Source organism: Bactrocera oleae, chromosome 5 (genome assembly GCF_042242935.1).
Source record: "Bactrocera oleae isolate idBacOlea1 chromosome 5, idBacOlea1, whole genome shotgun sequence".
In the NCBI taxonomy this organism is placed as follows: domain Eukaryota; kingdom Metazoa; phylum Arthropoda; class Insecta; order Diptera; family Tephritidae; genus Bactrocera; species Bactrocera oleae.
Genome location: NC_091539.1, coordinates 74254938 through 74276477, shown reverse-complemented (window position 1 = coordinate 74276477; position 21540 = coordinate 74254938). Strand labels below are relative to the sequence as shown.

Genomic DNA, 21540 nt, shown 5'->3' with positions numbered 1-21540 from the left:
TTATAAATGCACATACTTGTATAATCCAAAGAGTTCAAAAATGAAACAATATGTTGTAACAATAAATGCAAAAATATAAGTATGCAATAAAATAGATGCATCGGTATGGAGTATTATATACTTTATTCTATTATATTAGATATACCATATAAGTATATAACAGGCTATACAAGTGTATACTTTCATTAACTTTATTCTCTTTCTATTTGTAGGGCGCCTCTTCATTTTTATTATAGAAAACTTTTTCTATTGGTTTAGGTGTTGTCTGATCCGAAATTTGAACTTACAACTTACAGAGTAATAAGCACACGCTGAGATACAATGATCGCTGTATGATTTATATAAACAAACAATAAGAGAGTCTTTGGTAAAAGCTAAAGTCTTCGTTTGTTGTGTTTGCCCATCTTTAGGTGCCGCCTTCCACATAAACATCAGCTAAAATAAGAAGTAACCGTCGTTCATGTCTCTTTCTTCACAATGGAGAGGTACAAAGCTCTATGCTTAATCGTCAGTCGACTATTGGAAGGTGCACACGCCACCTGTTGCTTTGTGAAAGTTTTAACCACATCTCGATATGTTAAATCGTTATATGTAAGATTTCGTCTCAATATAACAAACCTCAAACTTAAACGTTAATTTTGCAAGTCGGTGAATGCTGAAAACTGATGACTTGATTTCAAATAACTGCAAATAAGGTTTTTATGATTGTTGTCGTTTGGTTCTACATGGTGATTTTAGACTTCATCAAATATTTTTGAAGCTTTTCAGTTGCGATTTTTGATCAAAATACCTGCTGTACATATTAAATTTGTTATATTCGAGTTTAATAACCTGAGTAATTTTTCAAGTAAGAGGTGTGGTTCGTGCTTAATTACAAAGTTTTCACATCAGTTCGATTGCAAGTGTCGCAGTTCGCGAACATCTACTCATTTTTTCGTATTAGTTTATTTAATACCGGTAAATTGAGTGCATCGTGAGACAAGTCCAACTAACGGTTTCTGAAATGTTTTGAAATTTAAAATTGAGGGTTTCATTTGACAAGCAAACAGTATCCATTTTCATCCCTAACCTTTTTTGATTATTGAATTTGTGAAAGTGTTTTTTCTGCAATTCGTTATTGTTGGTTGTTGTTTCTGTGTTACGCATACTTGCATATGTAGTTGCAATACATATGTATGTGTGATAAAACACGAGTGATGCGCTTGGTCGCTCATGTTTATACATCGAAGTTAAAGTGCCAACTGTTAATGTTTAGCTATACATATGTCTCTTTAGTGGCTAGCATAAAAAAATTGTATTCATATATGTATATATATTTTTTTAGCAAATTTTATACAAAGTTTATGGAATTTTTAAAATATAATATTCATCGATATATCTATGTATGCCTGTGTACATCAAAATTTTTTTCCACCAAATATAAAATGATTTATAAATTCATAAACTACAATATAAATACAATGCAAATAAAGTTGGGAAAATTTAATGCCCTACAATTGTTTAATTCATGTATATGTTCAATTAAGATGTTTGGAACATGGATAACTGGTAGAGTTCGATGCGAACGTTTCGTATCATAAATAGTCTTGAAAAATACTTTTTGAATCAACAATACTACAAATGGTAATCATGCCTTCAGCACTGCTATTAGATCGAAAATTTGTTCGTTATATATCAATTTATTACATCGTTTCATTTAAAAAACGAAGAGGTAGTTTGTGCTTATAACAAAAAATAATAATTCTGCACCACTACGCTTATTCGATTAGTAAGGGTAGGAATCTTTATTTTGGTACCTGTATCTAATTATTTAAGGTTTTGTGGCAAAATTAAATCAAAAATTATGTGCAACACATTATTTCTCTAACCTCTCTTAGTCTCAACAGTGGATCATCTAAATTTCAGATTTGTTTTTGCGTTTAATTTATATACCACATTATTTTCATTAACACTATTCACTCTTCACATCATTTCAATGTTATTCACTTTTCACATCATTTCAATAGTTCCAATGAATGCTTGAGAAATTGTTATATAAAAAAATTTATTGAATCTTTCATTTTGGTCTATATATGAAAAATAGCACTTTTACTTTTACTTTTGTAGTTTTCAAACAAATCATAGAGTTTTTGTATTACAATCTATTTCATAATCGAATTGGTATCATTCAAAACAAAAGATAAATAACCGTAATTTCAGTACTTCTTTGTGAATACCTATAAGGATATTTTGTGAATCAATTGACTATTTGCACTATATCATATTATATATAATTTATTTAAGTAAAACATAATGTTAATAACTTACGCACTTAGACGAAAACTTTTCCTTTCTTACAAGTATACCCTTAGCAAATGAAGTATTTTTCTGGAAAGTAAAGTCCTCAACATAAACAAAATTTATTTATCTCCTTCTTTTGATATTATTTTAGGAATACTAACTAGAATGTGATTAATTTTTTTCATATATAATTAATATTTTCATATTATATTCTTAAAATAGGCATATAATTTGAGTTACAGGCTACCATAGTTCGCGAGTTTAACTAAAAGTAATTTTATCTCTTAACTTGTTCCCCTCTATATCCATCATACCCTCAACATATAGCACTTTCCCAATTATTTGACATGAAATATACACTATTAGCTTCTTCAACGGCATTCCACAACTCTTTGATTCTCTTTTAAGAACATTGAAAGCCGGAAAATATAAGTGGATGTTACAATAAATTCACATTATAGTAGGCCTCAGAATATGCCGGCATTTATGAATGCAAAACGTTATCCAACACAATCCCAAGATAAATCGTGCAATCGAGTTTATTCAGTTACAAGATAAGTGAGTATATATTTTAGAGTCTGTTAAATGTTAATATTAGTAAATAAAACAATGGTGATAACCCCAGAAGTACTTTTTGAGGCAGATCATCAAAATTTTCTTCATGGTCTCCAATTATATACGTAAGCTAATCAGAGAAATACAATCGCGCTAATAAATTACTTACGAGGATATAGTTGAACCACTGATCAAGATAAATGTCATTATACAATAACTGATATATTAAATACTTTAACGATTAGATAATTTTAATTTACAAATAGTCGTCTAATGGAATAAATCACATGACTTAGGTGAGCAAATATTATTAGTCAATTTATAGTGCCCAAAGTTTAGGTATTATTTTGAATTGCAGAAGAAAGTCGAGGGACATATCTACTATAAGACAATTTAGTTCTTAAAAACTTATTTAGCAGGTCTGATAAAAAAACATTACATTTTATAAATACGAGATTGCATAAACTTGTTAAAATTTATAACTATCTATTATTTAATCTAACTAAATTTTTTTCTGATGATAAAATGTACATATACATATATAAAACTAAGTCAAAGTCTGCAGAATAAAACTTTAAGTTGATACAAAAAGCATTTAATAGGTAGACGGGTTTTGGTTCCTAGGGTCTTAAAATATGATAGAAAATAGAAAATTACAGAACCGATAAAGTGATAAAGGGAAATGTGCGGGTATATGAGTGTTGGTTGGTACTTAAAAAGCATATCTACCTACATATGTTCATTGGATTGCAAATGTGCTTATTCTTTACAAAACCTGAACGAAATCTGATAAAATAGGTGACATTCGCTAACAAGAGAACAGATCTCAAAGTGGACAAGTTTTTACGATATATATATTTATACAAATAATAATAAGTCTAAGCAAACAATTATGATAACTACATATAATAAATATTCGCAATACACAAATACAAATATTTCTAGCATTATTAAAAGCCTACTATAAGCGGCATCATAGGTAACATCGCCAGCTTCTCTGTTCAACACCACAGCAACATGCATTCGCATAAATTAAACACATGTGACTCAACGGGCAGCATTTCATCAGTAGAAAGACCCAACGCGGGTGCATTGGCACTGCACTATGCCGCAGCACGCGGCTGTTTAGACTGTGTACAATTGCTTGTTGGAGCATCAACAGATATTTGGTAAGTTCCTTCTAATTTTTTTATGCACTTTTTTTTATATATATACATGAGCATATGTATATATTGCACTTAGTATGGAATATCTGACATCAATATTCAGAGTATCGCCACAATTATAACAAATATAACTAAATACACTATCAATTACGGTGAAAGTTATTAGTTCAGCATGAAATTATTTATAATTTACCGCACAATGGGGGTTAGTGACAATACAGATTAACAAAGTAGACATTTATGTATGTATATATATTTCAATAGGAATAATATTAAAATCGTGATTGAAATAAGTAAATATTTAATTAAAATATAATTACTTCAAAATAAAAATATTAAGTTAGTTTGAAGAAAAAACGAACCAGTCAACAATAATAATCCATGCATAATAATTTTATTTACTGTGCATTTGTAAGAGGCAAATATGAGATAATGAGTGACTTCAGATTGTCGATATAGTACAAACATGTTAAAACATTATACAATATTAAAAAAAGAGCTGTATACGAACATAACGAATTTATCTAAATTCAACAAATTGTTGTTTATGTCATACTCTAACTTAAGTATCGAACGGTGCTTATGATTTTTTTCATTCTTCGTAAATTCGTTTCGAGGGGTTCAAAGGTCAATAAGAAGTATATTTATGCAGTTTGAGGCATCTACGGGAGATGATTTGTCATAAATGACCGCATTAATAGGCAGACAACTTATGGATCTTTCCCCCCGATATGAATAACGGTGTACGTGCAATGAACTGATTTAGGTCATGGTAGTGATCTACTGCCATGCAATTATTTTTGGTAAAAGTGTCATGTCAATATACATACATATGTTTGCATATTAACTTATGTATAAAATAAACTTTTGATTTATATTCATACTCATTGGTTAGTAACTAGTGGAACTACTGAATTGAAACAACAACTACCGATGGAATGTAGGTAAATTAGACTATCTCAGAGAACAACGTTTCTTTATTACACTTTACATACTCAGTTATAATAGCACATGTACGTACATATGAATAAAGAAAGCTTGATTGAAATATAAGCAACGGAGATTGTTACCCAACTCGCGCGATGTATTCATATATGAGTTGTTCGTATCTCTGTCTTTACGTATCTCGGCGTTTGACTGCAATTGACTGTATCAAATGTGTTGTATTTGAGTGCCATCGAGTCGGCTGCAATGCTGTGGAAAGGTGCACAGCGCTCTGACCGGCGTTGTGCTGCTTTTGGTGCACCGACGAGCAACGGGTTTCTTGAATGCTTAGCTGAGTAGTGACTTACATTTCTGTATTCGTATTTGGTATCTTGAAGTAAGCGGTAGTTCGTTTGGACTCAGTGGTCACGGTTTATGTTTGGTTGAAGAAGATAGAAAGGCAGTCGGCCGTGGCCAGTTTTCGCGTGTAACAGAAACATTTTTATTTCTACTGATTGCTTACATTATCAACTGTAGGCTGCACGTTGTAAACATATTTTGTTCGCTATTCGGTATATGCACGTACTTTTAAGCATATTAATACCTTTTTAAAAAACGTTTGTAAATGCGGTTAGTAGATCCGAAGTTATTATATTGATATTGTGTGAAGGTGAAGCGGTTGAATTTGCCTGACGTTCTTTTTGTTTGCTATGATTTCCTTCTTCTAAAATTAACAGGTTCTTAGCAATTAAAATGCTGGAGCCTGGAATTACTATTATTTAAAGATCATCGAACCGAAACATACTCTAAGTGCATATTAATGCTGAAAATATAATAAATAGTAAATACTACTTCCACGAATAAGTGTACAAATATTAAAATGAAAAGGTACAAAAACGTATATCACATGTTACCTTTTGCAATTTCAGTTCCCCTAAGACACATATACATTATATTGATTTAAGTATGTAAATAAATGTTAGACTTTTAATATATGTATGAACGCAATTACATGTACAGACACATTTGTAAATATATTTGTAACATTAGTCAATTTGTGAAAATATGACTGAGAATTAATTTGGATCGCGTTACCTAGGTCTTTTTAAACTTTTTGTAAATTACCGTCAATAAGTCCCCAATTGAACAATCAAAATTAGTAATAATATGGAAAACTTGTTAACTGCTTCAAAACTGCAACTTTTCTGTTAAATAGTATGAAAGCAGATATGTTAATATAACTAACATATGTATGAAATATCAGTGCAAGCTATTTGTTTTTGTTTCAAGTCTATGTTGGAACATATGTACTAGTATAAGTGCATACGTGCGTACATATGTTACGTACAAATGTACGATCAAGCTGCTACAAGAATGAAATCTGCAGTAAAAACATATCAAAAATTACACAAAGAGTATCATTTAGGAAAATGAGAGCAGTACATACACGTCTGTTCAAGTGTACGTAAGAAGCATCTACGAGTATAAGCGAACTTGCATTTTAAAACTGAGCCGAAGCAATGAATCACCTGCTTGTAAAACCGGGCCGAGCTGTTTTACTTGATGCGCTGGTGCTTTGGTACCATTCACTGCGAAAAATTCGAGCAGTAATGTTGCGCCTTCTATATTTTAACTACGTTAACTGCTATGCGGTGATATAGTTAGTAAAATGTTCATTTGCAAGAACTCTATTCTTGTACTATTAACTACGAAAATTTAATAATTTTAATTACTGTGCTTAAAAGTTAATGCCGCTCAAACTGTGTCTACGAAATGTTAACCGAAATATATACACATGTACTATGTAGTGCGAAAGTTCAATGTTCATTGATTTTTCCCTTGCATATATTGAATATTTATGTATGTATGTATGCGCAATCATAATTGTGTGTTATTGTGAAAGTTGCCAAAGAAAAGCAATAGAAAGTGAAAACGGTAGATACTCTCTTAGTCTAATTACATAGGATTATTAACTGATATAATATTTTGAATTGTTGAGAGTTAATATCTAATATCTTCATCATTAGTTATAAAAAGCTTCAAAACATTTTATGAAAAATAAAGAGCGTATATACATATCTCATTTTGCTTCAAGGTTTTTTTTATACTTGAATCAATATCTTCTCAGTTTTTTGTATTTATAATATACCTTGAATTTAAGGATTCCAAAGCCTTATAATTAAACAAAATGCACGTTTTAATCGAATGTCTCTTTTTTAACAATTCATTTGCTATATTATGACAACAACACAGTTACTTCTCTACAATCAGTGGTAGAAAAGGTTTTTTCGGTAGGATGACCACTAGTTTCACTTCCTATCGTCGTAGCAAAGTAAAAAGTAAATCGAATAACGACATTTCTTCTATTGTTGCTGAGATGAATGGTGTTAGTGGTATAGCAGATAGCTTACCTCAGCACATATCTAACGATGATATCTCAAATTTTGCTGAAATGATGGACACAACTGTGCGAAAAGAGATCAATCTCTCCAATGAAGATGTAGCTGTTGTACGCAAAGAACATAATAATCGACGCAGCGTTGTAAGGTAAGCCACATTTCGCCATAACATTTGAGTATTTAAAATCTGTTGCTAAAACGAATAATTCCATGACTCCGAGAACTATGCATATTGATATTCACCCTTCAATCCATAAATAAGTTGCTGTCTTAAGTCTTTTGTACTGTTGGAAAATCACTTTGTTTAGTCTCTCTGTTATTTGGGTATGTGCCTTTGTTTAGTATATATATTTTTATTTAAATTAAAATCTTTGTCATTTTAAACGCAGTCTCTAACATTATGTCATTTGAATACATGAGAGCAGAAAAAAAATTAAGTAATAAACGAGTTAATTCCAGCGGATTTTAAGTGTTCAATCGATATCTTTTCTCAAATAACACAAAATATATTTATCAGTTTTTGAAATATTTTATTCGAGTGGGTTAAAATAAGTACAGTTATGCCCATCCTTGGTACCTAAATACCACGCAGCTTAGATGGTAGAGATGTCTGTATTCATTGTATTTTAAACAAATTCGCGATTTACTTATACACTGATTTGTGCCATATACAAAAGGCTCAGCTAGTCTCAGTCTCTCATTCTGCAGTAGGTGTGATGTTATTCTGATTAACATTTATGACCGACCTCATTAGGCGGATCGCTTTTTTAATTATGTTAATTAATTATGTTATTAATAAGGTTAATTATGTTGAATTAATATGGGATAGTTGATAAGAACAAAGGAGAAATTATAAAACCTTTTATAGCAATTTTGCAAATACATACATAAAGTAGTACTTTGAGAATTTTTTAAATACATGATTTACTTCAATTATTGTGGACAGGATAAGACGCACATACAAATATCACTTCATCACCTAATTTGTTTATTGTGAGCACTACCATTTAATCATAGATAACTTTAATGACTCATGATATAGGGTTATATAAATTTTCAGGATGATGAGACGATTTAAACACATGTTGCTGCAGAGTATAATAGTTTTGTTCACCTAACGGTTGTGAATATCACCCAAAACCAATCGAGATAGACATAAGGTTATGTATATATAAATGATCAATCTTTGGATGTCTGTCTCTCTTTCTGTCCGTCCGTCCGTCCGTGCAAGCTGTTACTTGAGTAAAAATTAAGATATCTTGCTGAAACTTGGTACACACGCTCCTTGGCACCATCTGACCACTGCCACCCCCACAAAAGGCCATTAATGGAAAACTTATAAAACGCCATAACTAAGCACTAAATTAAGATATATGTATATCTGTAATTTAGTACAGAAGATTGTATTGGAGAGAGGCATCTATGTTATGGTTGAAAATTTTTTCAAAACTAAGTGTGGCTCCGCTTTTGACATTTTCTTCTACCGTGTGAAAATGGATGAAATCGGAAGATAACCCCCCATTCCCTATATAACGGTTTTGTTAAAACCTACTAAAAGCGCGATAAATAATAAACTAAATGCGTCAGACATATTAAATTTTATATCCGGGATGGCACAAGGCGGTTTTAAGGGAACCGTTGTCAAAATCGACGACGGGCGTGCCACCACCCACATTTAGGCGAAATCATATGAGTTTATATCCCATATATCTCTTTTGAAGATGATTTTAATACAATTTTAGCGGACGCGAAGTAAAATATAGTAATAAAATTAGTTGAGCATTATAGGTCGTAAATATAACTTAATAAAATACAAATTTTATTATAATGGAAGTTGCCAAAGGTTAAAATGTACGGTTCCATTCGAAATTTGCTCTTCCTTACTTGTTGAATATAAAGTTTTGCCAACACCTTAAGATATTTAGTCGGCTTTGATCCTTACAAGTTGTAAGCGTATACAATTTTCGGTTAAACACAAAATTAGCATTTTCGTAGTTATTTATTTATGTTTTTAACAAAAAAAAAAAAAAAAAAACTAAAAACACCAACACCTTAAGATATTTAGTCGGCTTTGATCCTTACAAGTTGTAAGCGTATACAATTTTCGGTTAAACACAAAATTAGCATTTTCGTAGTTATTTATTTATGTTTTTAACAAAAAAAAAAAAAAAAAACTAAAAAATCCAAATACGCATTTCTTTAAAATATCTAAAAAGAAAAGGAACGTTAATTTTTGAAGGATTGTAGTTTATTTAGTCTTTAAACCCTCTGGAAAATACGATTTCTGGAGATATAGGGAGATGGCATTCCTGTTGGCGATAACCTCCTCATTCGAGCACTTTGTCTCCTCTAAATATGGCCATTTTTTGCATTTCGATTTAGATAACACCTCGTAAAAGACAGGTTCGCTGGATGAAGTCCGGTATTTCGACAGTTCTCGGATTGTATTGCATACACATTACGCTTGATCGACGCGGTCTTTTGAGATAGTTACTTCTGTCGCATTATACTTATAATGGGAACAATCGACTGAAGTGACAGAATTATTATATTATAATTGTATTATAATATATATAATTAAACCATAATATATAATATATAATTGTGAGGGCTAAGGGATGGTATCCATGTTTGATGAAATAACTAATTGAATAAATTGTAAATAACCAAACTTTTGGATCGGTACCTTTGATTTTTCTTGAATTATACTATATAACAGGATACCAAATTTGATTAAATTTGTGAAGTCTTTTATAATAAATGTCTGGTGAAAGTTGGTGGCACTGCTATAGTTCAATTTTTGGCCAGATCCATGTATAGACTTTACATGCTCTGTGATTGTTTTTTGTGTGTTTTTTTTTTTGTAATTCAGTCGCTTTCAGAGATATAGCACTGTATTTTATGTTTGAATATGCGATATCGATCATTTGGAATAGAACCCTCATTTGAGTGCTAAATTCTAAATTCTCCACGGTTTTTATCAAGGATTGATAGATAGACTGATGTACAGACAGGTATTGCGCCGCGGCACTGTGCCTATTTGGATTAATATTACCATATATCTCTCTCGATTATTTAAAAGTGGTAAACAAAGAAGTGCGAATGTATAATATTCTCAACATACATATGTATGTTGAAAAGCAAAACGTTTTAAAGTTTTGTATATAAAAATGGAACTGCAAAAAAGGGGTTATCACTTTACGTTTACATGCGAACTATAATACATTTAAAATTAAAATATATGAGTACACACACTTTTGTTATTTATTTATAATTGCATAATTTTTTCACTTTACCCTATACAGCGCGAATACTCAAATGGACAACGATGTCACACCGGTCTACTTGGCAGCGCAAGAAGGGCACTTGGAGGTGCTAAAATTTTTAGTGCTTGAAGCTGGTGGTTCTCTCTATGTACGCGCACGCGACGGTATGGCACCGATACATGCTGCTTCACAAATGGGATGTTTGGATTGCCTCAGATGGATGGTAAATGTATTCAATACAATAGTCTATTATATTTACTTACAGTGCCCATAAATGAACGATCAAGGTATCCATGTCAACTATATGTTTTTCTATAATTAAAAAATGCAATAATTTACATACATGTATAGAGATAGTATTGTATTTTTTATTTTGTGGCCGAAATACTAAATCTTCACTTAACTTTGCATATACACGTACAAAGGTGCAAGATCAGGGTGTTGATCCAAATCTACGAGATGGAGACGGTGCTACACCACTACATTTTGCCGCGTCAAGAGGACACCTTTCCGTAGTACGATGGTTGCTTAAACATGGGGCAAAACTATCGTTAGATAAGTATGGCAAGTCACCCATTAACGATGCAGCAGAAAACCAACAAGTAGAGGTGAGATCTTCTTCTTTATGTAGAAATTTAATTATTTTTGGTAAGTAAGGACTTTTAATATCATTACTCTTCTTTTAGACATGTTTCTTTATTTGTGTTTATTTTCTTTGTATCTCTGTTCGTTAATTCAAGTGTCTTAATGTGTTAGTGCAACACGGTAGTACAATAGACTATGGTTGTCGGGACAGGAATCCACAACAACGACAGAAAACTTGTTCCTTATCTAATAAGGAATTTCAAGAGATGAAAAATTGCAGTTTCAATGGTAGTGATGGAGGCAACTGTATCAATAATAGCTCACACGGAAGCTTTAACTCGAACAGTAGTAAACAGACTAGTTGCAGTAACACCATTAAATCGAAGACATCTTCGACTTTAAGCTCAGATATTGAGCCCTTTTATTTGCATCCACCATCGACTTCTATGACCCATAAACGCATAGAGGCCATTTATGCACACTCTCAACAATCGCGCTCATCTTCTGAAAAATTATACAATGGGCAAATGGTGCCGAATGATGGCTTGTATGTCAATCCAATGCGTAACAGTTTCTTTACTCCTCCTTCCCCGACCGGCAGTGTTTCAGGAGAATCATTTTTCCTCCACGACCCTCATGAACTAATTTATAATCGAGTTCGGGAGTTGTTCGATTCCGATTGTAACAGTGCTGGAAATTTAAATCCGAAAATTAATCGCCACAAAACTCACAGTCATAACAAAATACATAAATCAAATACCATAAACAATGCAGTTGTTGTACAAGCAGATGTTCACTCCAGTTCAAGTGGTACAGGAAGCGGATCAGAAGAATCTATTTCCGTTTCTATTCAATCGAATATGAAATTATCCAAAACAAACAATTTTCGAAGTCAAAGTTTTAATCTTCACACTAAATGTAATAACGAAGTTAGCAGCCACGATCAAGGCTTCAGCGCCAGCACCAGCACAAAAAGCATCAGCAATGATAAAAAAAAAATTAATGCCAATTTAATTTCTGGAATCAACTATAATAAAATCAACAACAATAATATTAAAATTGATAAACAAAATCAAGCAGCTAAACAACCTAAAACAAACTATTTAAACAATGACAAGCTGAAACCAGAAAGTTCACATGACCATGATTACGAGGATATATATTTAGTTCGTGAGGAGGCGCGAAAAAACAAAAGCAAATGTGGTTCTGGACGATCACGGTCCCGTGATAGTGGGTCTCATTCACGCTCAGCTAGCACTTCCTCGACTCGAAGTTCAGATTTCGTACTACAATACAGCAATCATGTAAGTAAACATATATAGCAAAACTTTTCAAATTAAATTTAGCAAAGTCGTCTTTAATTCCTCATCCCCTTGGTTATAAATGTATTTTGAGATAATTCCGTTAAGTGGTTGGTTTGTAATCGTTAAGTGGTGCACTGCCTATCGAATAAGCATCCTAATTTCACTGCTTATTTTGGAGAGGTATTACATTAATCCATCACACATCAAATTAGTGGAAATTCTGAAACTTATTTGAATAAAAAAGATGAATTTTAATTTTAGAATATGAACAACAAACAGCAAAGTGAGCGGCTAAATCGAAATAAATCACAATCGACTATAGGAATAAATAGCAAACCCAAATACGAGTTATCGCAAAAGGAAAGTTTCACCGTTAAAAATGTCAATCTAAAGAACCTGCTCAACGCTAGTAGCAATATCAATTGTGGTGTTAAAAGCGACACATATGAAAGTGTGTGTCCAATAGAAGATGTTGCTGAGCGCACCAAGCAGTCACAGAAAAACTCCGTTATTCGAAATAATCTTGATTACGGTAGCACCGGGAACACCTGCAATATATTCCACCCAACATGCAATGATGGCAACACATGCGATCGCCAGTTAAAACGAGTTTCATCTGCTCCGCCTATACAAAACATAGAAATCGGTATGTTTCACAAATGCAAATATATGTACGTTCATATGTCTATTTCTACAATACATGCATACATACTAACTGAGGTACACGAACGAATACATAAATTTTCGCATCATTTTAGTAAGTGGGCCTCCACCCCCTCCACTGCCGCCACCGATGAACGCACTTTTACACAAAAGAATGCAATTAGTTACATCAGATCCCATGAACTTTTGTATTAGTAACTCAAATAGTAACTTGGATAATATAGATTCCGATTCAGGACTTGAGGTGATTGAGGAACCCAGTTTGCGTCCATCTGAGTTGATCAGAAGCAAACACAACCGAACAATGTCTACAATATCAGGTGAGATACAAATAAGCTCATAAATTTTTAATCAAAATCAAATAAACTCAGGTAATCTTAGTTTACGTTTCAAACCTTACGGACTAAGGTGAATTGAAAATCGAATATTGACAATCAACTTCATTCTTAGAAATTTTGATCAATTAACAGAAAAGAAGAGAAGAAGCACCTTTTTTAAATTTATATTAAAGCTAACTAAACAAAATTTGGTAATCATAAGTATGACCTCTTAATTGTTTTTATGTTTTAAACTTTATAACTCAATCAAAAAAAATGCATGTTAAATTGCAGCGCTCATAGTCTTGTAGGATATGTACTGAAAAAACATTCGTTATTTTTTACCCACCCTAATATATATATAATATTCTTTATTTAGTATAACTAGAACTTATATATAATATTATAAATACATATTTATATGTAAATTATATCCTGTAACATCCCAGATTTGAAAATTGACCGCCACAAAGGTCAAACTTATACTTACATATATGCATACTTTTATATGTATCTTCCAATACTAAATTGCAATTTAAATGGTGATTTTGAAAACTTGACGACCAAAAGTCGTATACCGGATCGGCTGGTTCAGTAACTTTCCTTATTTTTTACTCCAAATTTGCACGTTAACCATTTACACCCATACATTACTAAATTCAAACATATAGCCAAGCACATCTTTAACCATGTAAGTGGTATATACCAGTATGTGACCAAGGCGAGTAAAAAGATACCAATGAAAGTGAATGTGGAATTGTTCGGCTTGGTAATAGACAGGTTAGTATTTCAACAACATATCCCAACAAACAAAACCTCTATGGTTAAATCGTGGCATGTTGCACAAAATATTTATACATGGTAGTTACTTGAAAAATATTTACATGTCTCTACCCAATACACGATTGTTATTCTACTTGCATAGTCAAACACTCAAAATGGTACTTTTTAACAGAAAAAATGTAAATAATTTGTATATTTAACTGATGTAAGAGAAAGCCTATTTATCCTTTTCATTAGATTCAGTTACTTGGTTACTCTTGATTTCAATGTGAATGAACATGCATTCATATATATGTAGATATTGCATTTTTGTGGCAAAGTGTTGGTTAACACTAAAAATACTTTAATAATGACCATACGTGTGTGCCTACTACAGTGTAAACCAGTAGGATATGCTTTAGTTGCATTGATGGCATCCTCTGAACCGCTACACAAAATACTTGGTCACCGCACGGTTAATTCTACAATCTCGTCATAACTTTATACACTTATTTGTAAATCTTTTACGTTTTCAAAGCACTAGACTAACAGCAAACATATGTTAGGTCAAAAGAAATTCTCTCGACGAAATTATTTTACGTTGCGTTTTTCCTATTTTGACATATTTAATATTCGTTGTAAGTATAATGTGAAGTGTTCACAGGTAAAAGAATATTATCCTAAGCTATTGCGTTTCTAAACGCATTAGAATAATTGCATGCGCTGTATATGAAAAAAAAACCATATCCAAACAGCTGTGTCTTATTTTTGTGGAAAACCGTAACAGAATGGCAAGAAAATATAATCTTCAAACAAGATTAACATGGACCCAGTACAAATGTTTACAGAGTCAACCACTGTACTGGAGATTTAATTTTGAAAATTATTGATACAAATATTTGTCAAAGAGAAAATTTTATAAAGATTTTTTTTTGAATTTTGTACATATTCTTATATTTGGGAGACTAGAAATACGTATATATGTACATGTAATCTATTTCACGAATGGTTTTAGGTGGAGATAAGTCTTTAAGTTAGATCAAACTGCTTACAGTGTGCAAAATTTTACTTAAATCGGTTCAGTAGTTTAGGCGTCTACCCTGGACAAAACTCGACATATGTGAAAGTTTTGTGTATTACACAAATTATAAATTTTCGGATTACTACAACTTCTGCAAGGATTATACAATATACACATTATATATATATATATATATTTATTAGTAACAAAAGGTAAATTTTATGATATTTCCAAATTAATTGCATATCGACATAGCTTTATTATTATTCAGTAAGTTCAGAAATTGTATTTATCGCTTCCATGTATGAATTAATTCGCCCGCGATTTTTGTGTTTGAACCGGCATCTGAACAAAGGCATTATTGGATGTGAAGTTTTTTTTTAATGTAATATTAATCGGGAAATCCAAAATTTCGAACAATAGGTTTTTAAATACATCTTATATACCTTCTGGATTCACTTTCCACCTATTACCGCTCATTTTCAAGAATTTAATAGGGAGAGAAAACCTGATAGAATTTGTGCATTATGTGTCATTATTGTGTATCCATTTTACAGTGGATATCCGTAGAATGCATCAGAATTTTAGAACGATTTTTTCTTTAGCCTTTCAAATGTGAGAAATGCAAATGAAAGGGAACATTACACTCTATCTTGGCACGGAGCATTGTCTTGATGGAACAGTAATTGGTAATAACAATAATAGTAGCTGCTGATGCTTTTTTTTTTAGTTTTCAGGATAGACGGTGAAAAAATTAACCAATTAACTATCGCACTGTGGATCCCAAATGTTTTAGTGGACTTTATAAGGTGTTCGTACGTAGCAGCCTCTTTTGGATGTCCACCGCACTCATTATCTCCGAAGCTCATATCAGGAAACATGCATCAAGTCACATTTTGATATCAGCGGCATATTTTTTCATTAATTCCTTTACTTTAGATCTACTCTGGCATTTTGTAACGCCAAGTTTACGTCACCTTAAATCCTATATTTCAAAAACCATACCAGCGGCATATTTTTTCATTAATTCCTTTACTTTAGATCTACTCTGGCATTTTGTAACGCCAAGTTTACGTCACCTTAAATCCTATATTTCAAAAACCAATTTATTGACAATGACAATAAGTTTTCCGTACATATTTTTTAGGTTTTTCAAACAAACTTGTTTAAATACCCCAAACTCGTTTCATATACTATTTAGTTACGTTTATTGTAAAAAAAATGAATACATAAAATTTCATATGTACACAAATTATACATACACTTGTTAATTTTAATTATTATTTTACAGCAAACAAGAAAGCTAAACTTCTTAATGGCGGTTGTAATGAGAATATACAAAACTCTATGTCAAGTGCAACTATTAGTTGTGTTACAACTAGCAGAGAAAACTTTGCTTGTGACAGTTATCACGATTGCAATAAACAGAAAGATGAGAGAATTCAAGTGCACAATTACCATTCAAACCAAGCAGATGTCCAGCAACATCCAATGCCCCACAGCTATCAGCAATCTCAAATGTATGGATCTTCTGCCGAAGATCATTACGAACTACAACTGGCACAATATGGGTACAGCAATTCAAATGGGAGCATAGTAAGTGGCACACGTCCTGGTGGTCCGAACTTAGTTAATAAACAGTTAGTACTTCCCTTCGTGCCACCCAGTTTTCCAAACAAATCGCAAGATGGCGTAACACATCTTATAAAGCCATCTGAATATCTAAAGAGTATAAGTGATAAACGATCCTGCCCTTCTTCAGCAAGGTGAGTGTGCTTATTCGATTACATTTATAAAATGATGATATTTACTTTACATAAAATAGGCATTTATATAATATTAATTGAATTTCTATCCAATATATGTATATACAAAAATGTACATACTCATTTAATTGGAAAAATTTACTTATGGTACATATGTTTATATTGTACATACAAATTCATAGAGTAGTAACCTACAAACATTTCTATAAAATTGAATACTCACACTCACTGCAAGTTTTTAACGAATACCGTAAATGAATTAGTGCATTTAATTTGCAAAAATATCCACTTTGCCTTGTTAATCGCGTGCCGCATGAGAGAACGCATCGTCTGCTGAATTCAATGGTCCATTTCACCAAAGCATTTATTTATGCATTGGCGTGTGTATTTATAATTTGTGCTAGTTTTCCTAAAAAGTTATTTTTATGTTCAAATGAAGTTATCAGTTTTTCAGTTCAGTAGCAAAAACGATGATATTACGAACACATCCAAATAGGCATCGGTTAGTTAAAGTTTTCTAAGGTTATTGTTTGAACAAAATTAAACAATCAAAAATCTTTTATCAACCTATATATAGTACATTTGTACATGTATTCTTATTTAGATCCACAGATACTGAAGATTACATGCATATACAGGTGGCTAATCAGCACGGAGTTAACTGCGACCCTCCAAAGCCTCCACCTCCGCCACCACTCCCAATTCATCCTTTAATGCATCACAATGATAAGCAAAACAATATAAAACCAGGAAACGTTAATCATGTATCTGTGGTTAATCAGGACACTGCCACCCGCAAGCAGCATCAACCTCTTTCCGCCATCTCCATTCAAGATCTTAACAGTGTTCAGGTAAACCTTATTTAATACATATGTGTGCGTATTATATAATTTTTTATGTATTTATGGGTATTTCACAGCTTCGTCGAACTGATACCCAAAAAATGCCCAAACCATATCAAATGCCAGCACGCAGTCTAAGTATGCAGTGTCTTACCACGTCAGCGGATTCTTACCTTAAAACGGATTTAATTGCCGAATTGAAGATGTCAAAAGGCATTAAGAAAATGAAAGTAGAGAAACAGTTGGCCGGTCAGTTTGACATTGAACATTATTCCGAAATTTCTAAACAATTTTCGACAAACAATTATATGGATCAGGTACGGACATACACCGCCATTTTGTATTAACTTAACAGGTATTTCATTTGCTACCAAAGCTATATATGCAGATTCCAGAAAAAGATCAGGCTGGTAACATCATTCCGGATTGGAAACGCCAGATGATGGCAAAAAAGGCAGCCGAACGAGCCAAAAAAGAATTCGAAGAACGAATGGCTAAGGAAGCAGAGAATAGGCGCCTCTCACAAATACCTCAGTGGAAACGTGACCTACTAGCCAGGCGAGAGGAAACCGAAAATAAATTAAAGTATATGCATTATAAATTTTCTTTTCAAAATACTAAAAACAATCGCACATACATATATATTTGCATTTTTGCAGAGCATCAATTTATACACCCAAGGTGGAGGAAAATAATCGTATAGCTGAAACTTGGCAACTTAAGAATCGGGCAATTTCAATTGATAATATTAATTTAGTTTCTCCGAGCGTTGATAACCTGCAAATTGCTCCCGGAACTTTTGATAATAGTAACAAGGAAAATAAGGATCAAAATGAACAAGCTCCGATGATCAACATTCCAGTATCAGATGATGATATCAATAGTAATCAATACAACAAAGGAGATGAAGTCGATAACATTATACCATGGCGAGCCCAGTTACGAAAAACGAATAGCAGGCTAAGTTTAATTTAAGAACGAAAATATTTTAACACTATATCAAATTTACTGTAATTGTGAGTTTAAAATAACTACTAGAGAATTTAATTTTTGTTGTTTACAGTTTATATGTGTAAAACAGAACTTGGTAGTATTAACAGTTATACTACTTTTGGGAGGTATCCACATACTCTCTTGTATTAATTCAAATCAGTAACTTTGCTGTTACTTTTACATGCCAAATTTTTTACATAGCATGGAGAGCAATGTCGAATCGAAAAAAGCTAGCATATGTATTTTATAAGGATACGATGTGGTACGACTTTTTTGCTTGAACTTAGTAAAATATACATATGTGTATGTCTCGTACACTTAAGTAAGAACAATGGTACATTTACCCATCAAAATTACATTTTGGTTTGAAAAGAAAATCACAGTAACAATATTCTGGAAAAATACGTTTTCCGACAATTAATTTATTTTAATATAAAATTTAGATTTTCGAGAAATAAGTTATTTTACCGTAGGCTAGACAACAAACGGCGTTGTCAACAATAAATAATGAAAGATAAACACTTTCAAACAACAACATCGGTGTATTCATTGTCAATATAATAAAGATCTTATAAATATTTATCTATACATATGTTATTAAAGTTGTTGAAAAAATATAAATTCATACACATACATACATACTTTTGTAATATACATACTGTTTTGTGCATAATACTTAACTTTTACTTAGCATACTATATACATTCATATGTACACACTTCGTCAAGTTTACACACATTTACATATGTATGGTATTATTCTTAATTGACTATATTATGCCCAACTATAATTTACAATAAAAAGAAATTTGATAATATTAAACTTATGCATTGAAACTTTCGATGTTCATTGTCCACCTCTTTTTTGGTGTTAGCTAAGAATGATAGAGATAAGAATACGATTGCGATCAAGGCTGACGTCATAAAGCGAAAATGAAAAGAGGCAACGTAGAAAAACTAACATTGTTGGTGTTGCCTATTCCATTTCATATTGCTTGTGTGTTTTCTGAAATTGTAAAATAATTACATTTGCATATCACATTCAAAATATTTAATTTTCTTTTTTTTATATCTTATATATAAAAATGCACAGTTATTCGTTTATTCCTACAGAAAGTCCTAACGGAGGATTTTTTTGCAAAGTCACTGCCGATACACTCGATGAATGTTGAACAAAACATTACCATATAATTACACAGGGCATGCGACGCGCCCTCTTCTACTCTTTTTCTACAACGTTATACATTATAACCTCTATATAAAGTCGGTAAGTTAAAAGTAATGCATTACTCCTCGCATATCACATAACAATCGATTTCTGATCGTATTTTTATCGTAAGCGCAGCCGCGGATTAAACCTAGTAAAATATGAATGAATGATGGTGAAAAATTTTACTATAGCGTAAATAAATTTTACATTGTGCTATACCAAATGGATTTTAAAATTTTGACAATTGATATTTTTGTCTTGCTATTTAAAGCATTAAGTACATTCATAAAATTAATAAAATTTAAAGAAAAATATGTGCTTTGCTAATGGTAATACTAAGGGAGCAAAATGAAATGAATTCATTTGAAGGTTTGTGTTTAACTAGAAACTTTAGTCCAATGCTAAACTACTACTACGCTCCTTACATTCGATATACGTACATATGTATGTATATACTTATATTCAGTTTTTAACGAAACTCTTGAGGATACTTTTTCATTATAGAATTATAACTGAAATTGAGCATATTTAAGGATTCATTCCAACACGTGTACAAAAAGTGTGTAAATTGTGCAAAATAAATGTTCAAAGTTCCGAAATTTCAAAGTTCTTTAATGAAAAGCTTAACTAAGGAATCACGGTCTATTTAATGTTCTCTTGTATACTAAATTACATCTTACGGTTATTTGTAAAAAATAAAGAAATAATCCCAACATCTTGCTTCTTTTGCTACCGCAGATGAGAGATTGACGAGCAAGTAAGTTTACAAATATTAAAATTGTAACCCGGTTTTTTTAAATTAGTTTATTCAAGAACATATTTACATTTATAAATTGTCATATTAGTAATTAAAATTATTGTACCTAGCCTGAAATATCACAAACCTTAATGAGACATGTTAGTGATTTTTCAAATATTTCAATTATAACTTTATGACTGTTTCAAAACGGAGCACGCTATTCCATAGACATTCGCCGCATATCCATTAATGGGTCAATGGAAATATTTCCTGTTATTAACAGCATGGTTCTCTTTGCATAGATTAAATTATAAATTCAAATAAAAGAATTTTCACGACCTTATAACAATATACTGTATTGTATTTGTCTAGTTTTGATAAAATATTTTTACTCATAGGTGCAGTTCCAAGAGTTATTGAATTTTTAATGTTATTTATGACATCACTTATCGAACTAAATTGGCAATCTACCAAATTATCAGTCGCGATGAACTTAAAAGGAACCGAGTCATTTAGTTTTTTTAGTCACAAACAACTTAACTTTTCGAGCAAATCTTCCAAAAAAAAAAGAAAATTTGTGCTTGTCAGTCAATTAGTGGGTATGCTATTAGCAACCGAACATTTTACACTCCCGCATGGTAAAGTCTTATATGGGATTTTCGTGTATATATTAATTAAAATTGCAAGTATTGCATTCATTTTTTACAATCACAGCTTGAATATACACTATTATTACAAAGAGATTCTTT

At 31.8% G+C, this 21540-nt stretch overlaps 1 protein-coding gene and 2 long non-coding RNA genes across 8 annotated transcripts; 1 reads left to right on the top strand and 2 right to left on the bottom strand.

The window, feature by feature from the left end:
* Positions 1-515: 515 nt before the first annotated feature.
* On the top strand, positions 516-19679 carry f (espin protein forked). 6 transcript variants are annotated; one of them, XM_070109666.1, is made up of 13 exons: positions 516-591; positions 3781-4004; positions 7179-7472; positions 10630-10813; positions 11016-11198; positions 11331-12479; positions 12741-13125; positions 13238-13462; positions 16534-17008; positions 17613-17859; positions 17928-18167; positions 18239-18435; positions 18510-19679. In XM_070109666.1, the coding sequence occupies exons 2-13, from the start codon at positions 3853-3855 to the stop codon at positions 18823-18825; spliced, it is 4047 nt and encodes a 1348-aa protein (XP_069965767.1). In that variant the 5' UTR covers positions 516-591; positions 3781-3852; the 3' UTR covers positions 18826-19679. The 6 variants fall into 6 exon arrangements, with proteins under 6 accessions (XP_069965767.1, XP_036220996.2, XP_036220994.2 ...); XM_036365098.2 differs by lacking the exons at positions 516-591; positions 3781-4004 and adding exons at positions 5310-5555; positions 5663-5813 and having other exon boundaries at positions 18227-18435; XM_036365103.2 differs by lacking the exon at positions 7179-7472 and having other exon boundaries at positions 517-591.
* On the bottom strand, positions 10565-11080 carry LOC118681279 (uncharacterized). Its single transcript, XR_004976961.2, has 2 exons — positions 10995-11080; positions 10565-10902 (listed from the first exon to the last, which is right to left on the bottom strand). It is a non-coding gene; the product is annotated as an uncharacterized lncRNA (long non-coding RNA).
* On the bottom strand, positions 19233-20533 carry LOC138857311 (uncharacterized). Its single transcript, XR_011396405.1, has 2 exons — positions 19954-20533; positions 19233-19848 (listed from the first exon to the last, which is right to left on the bottom strand). It is a non-coding gene; the product is annotated as an uncharacterized lncRNA (long non-coding RNA).
* Between the last annotated feature and the right edge of the window lie 1007 nt (positions 20534-21540).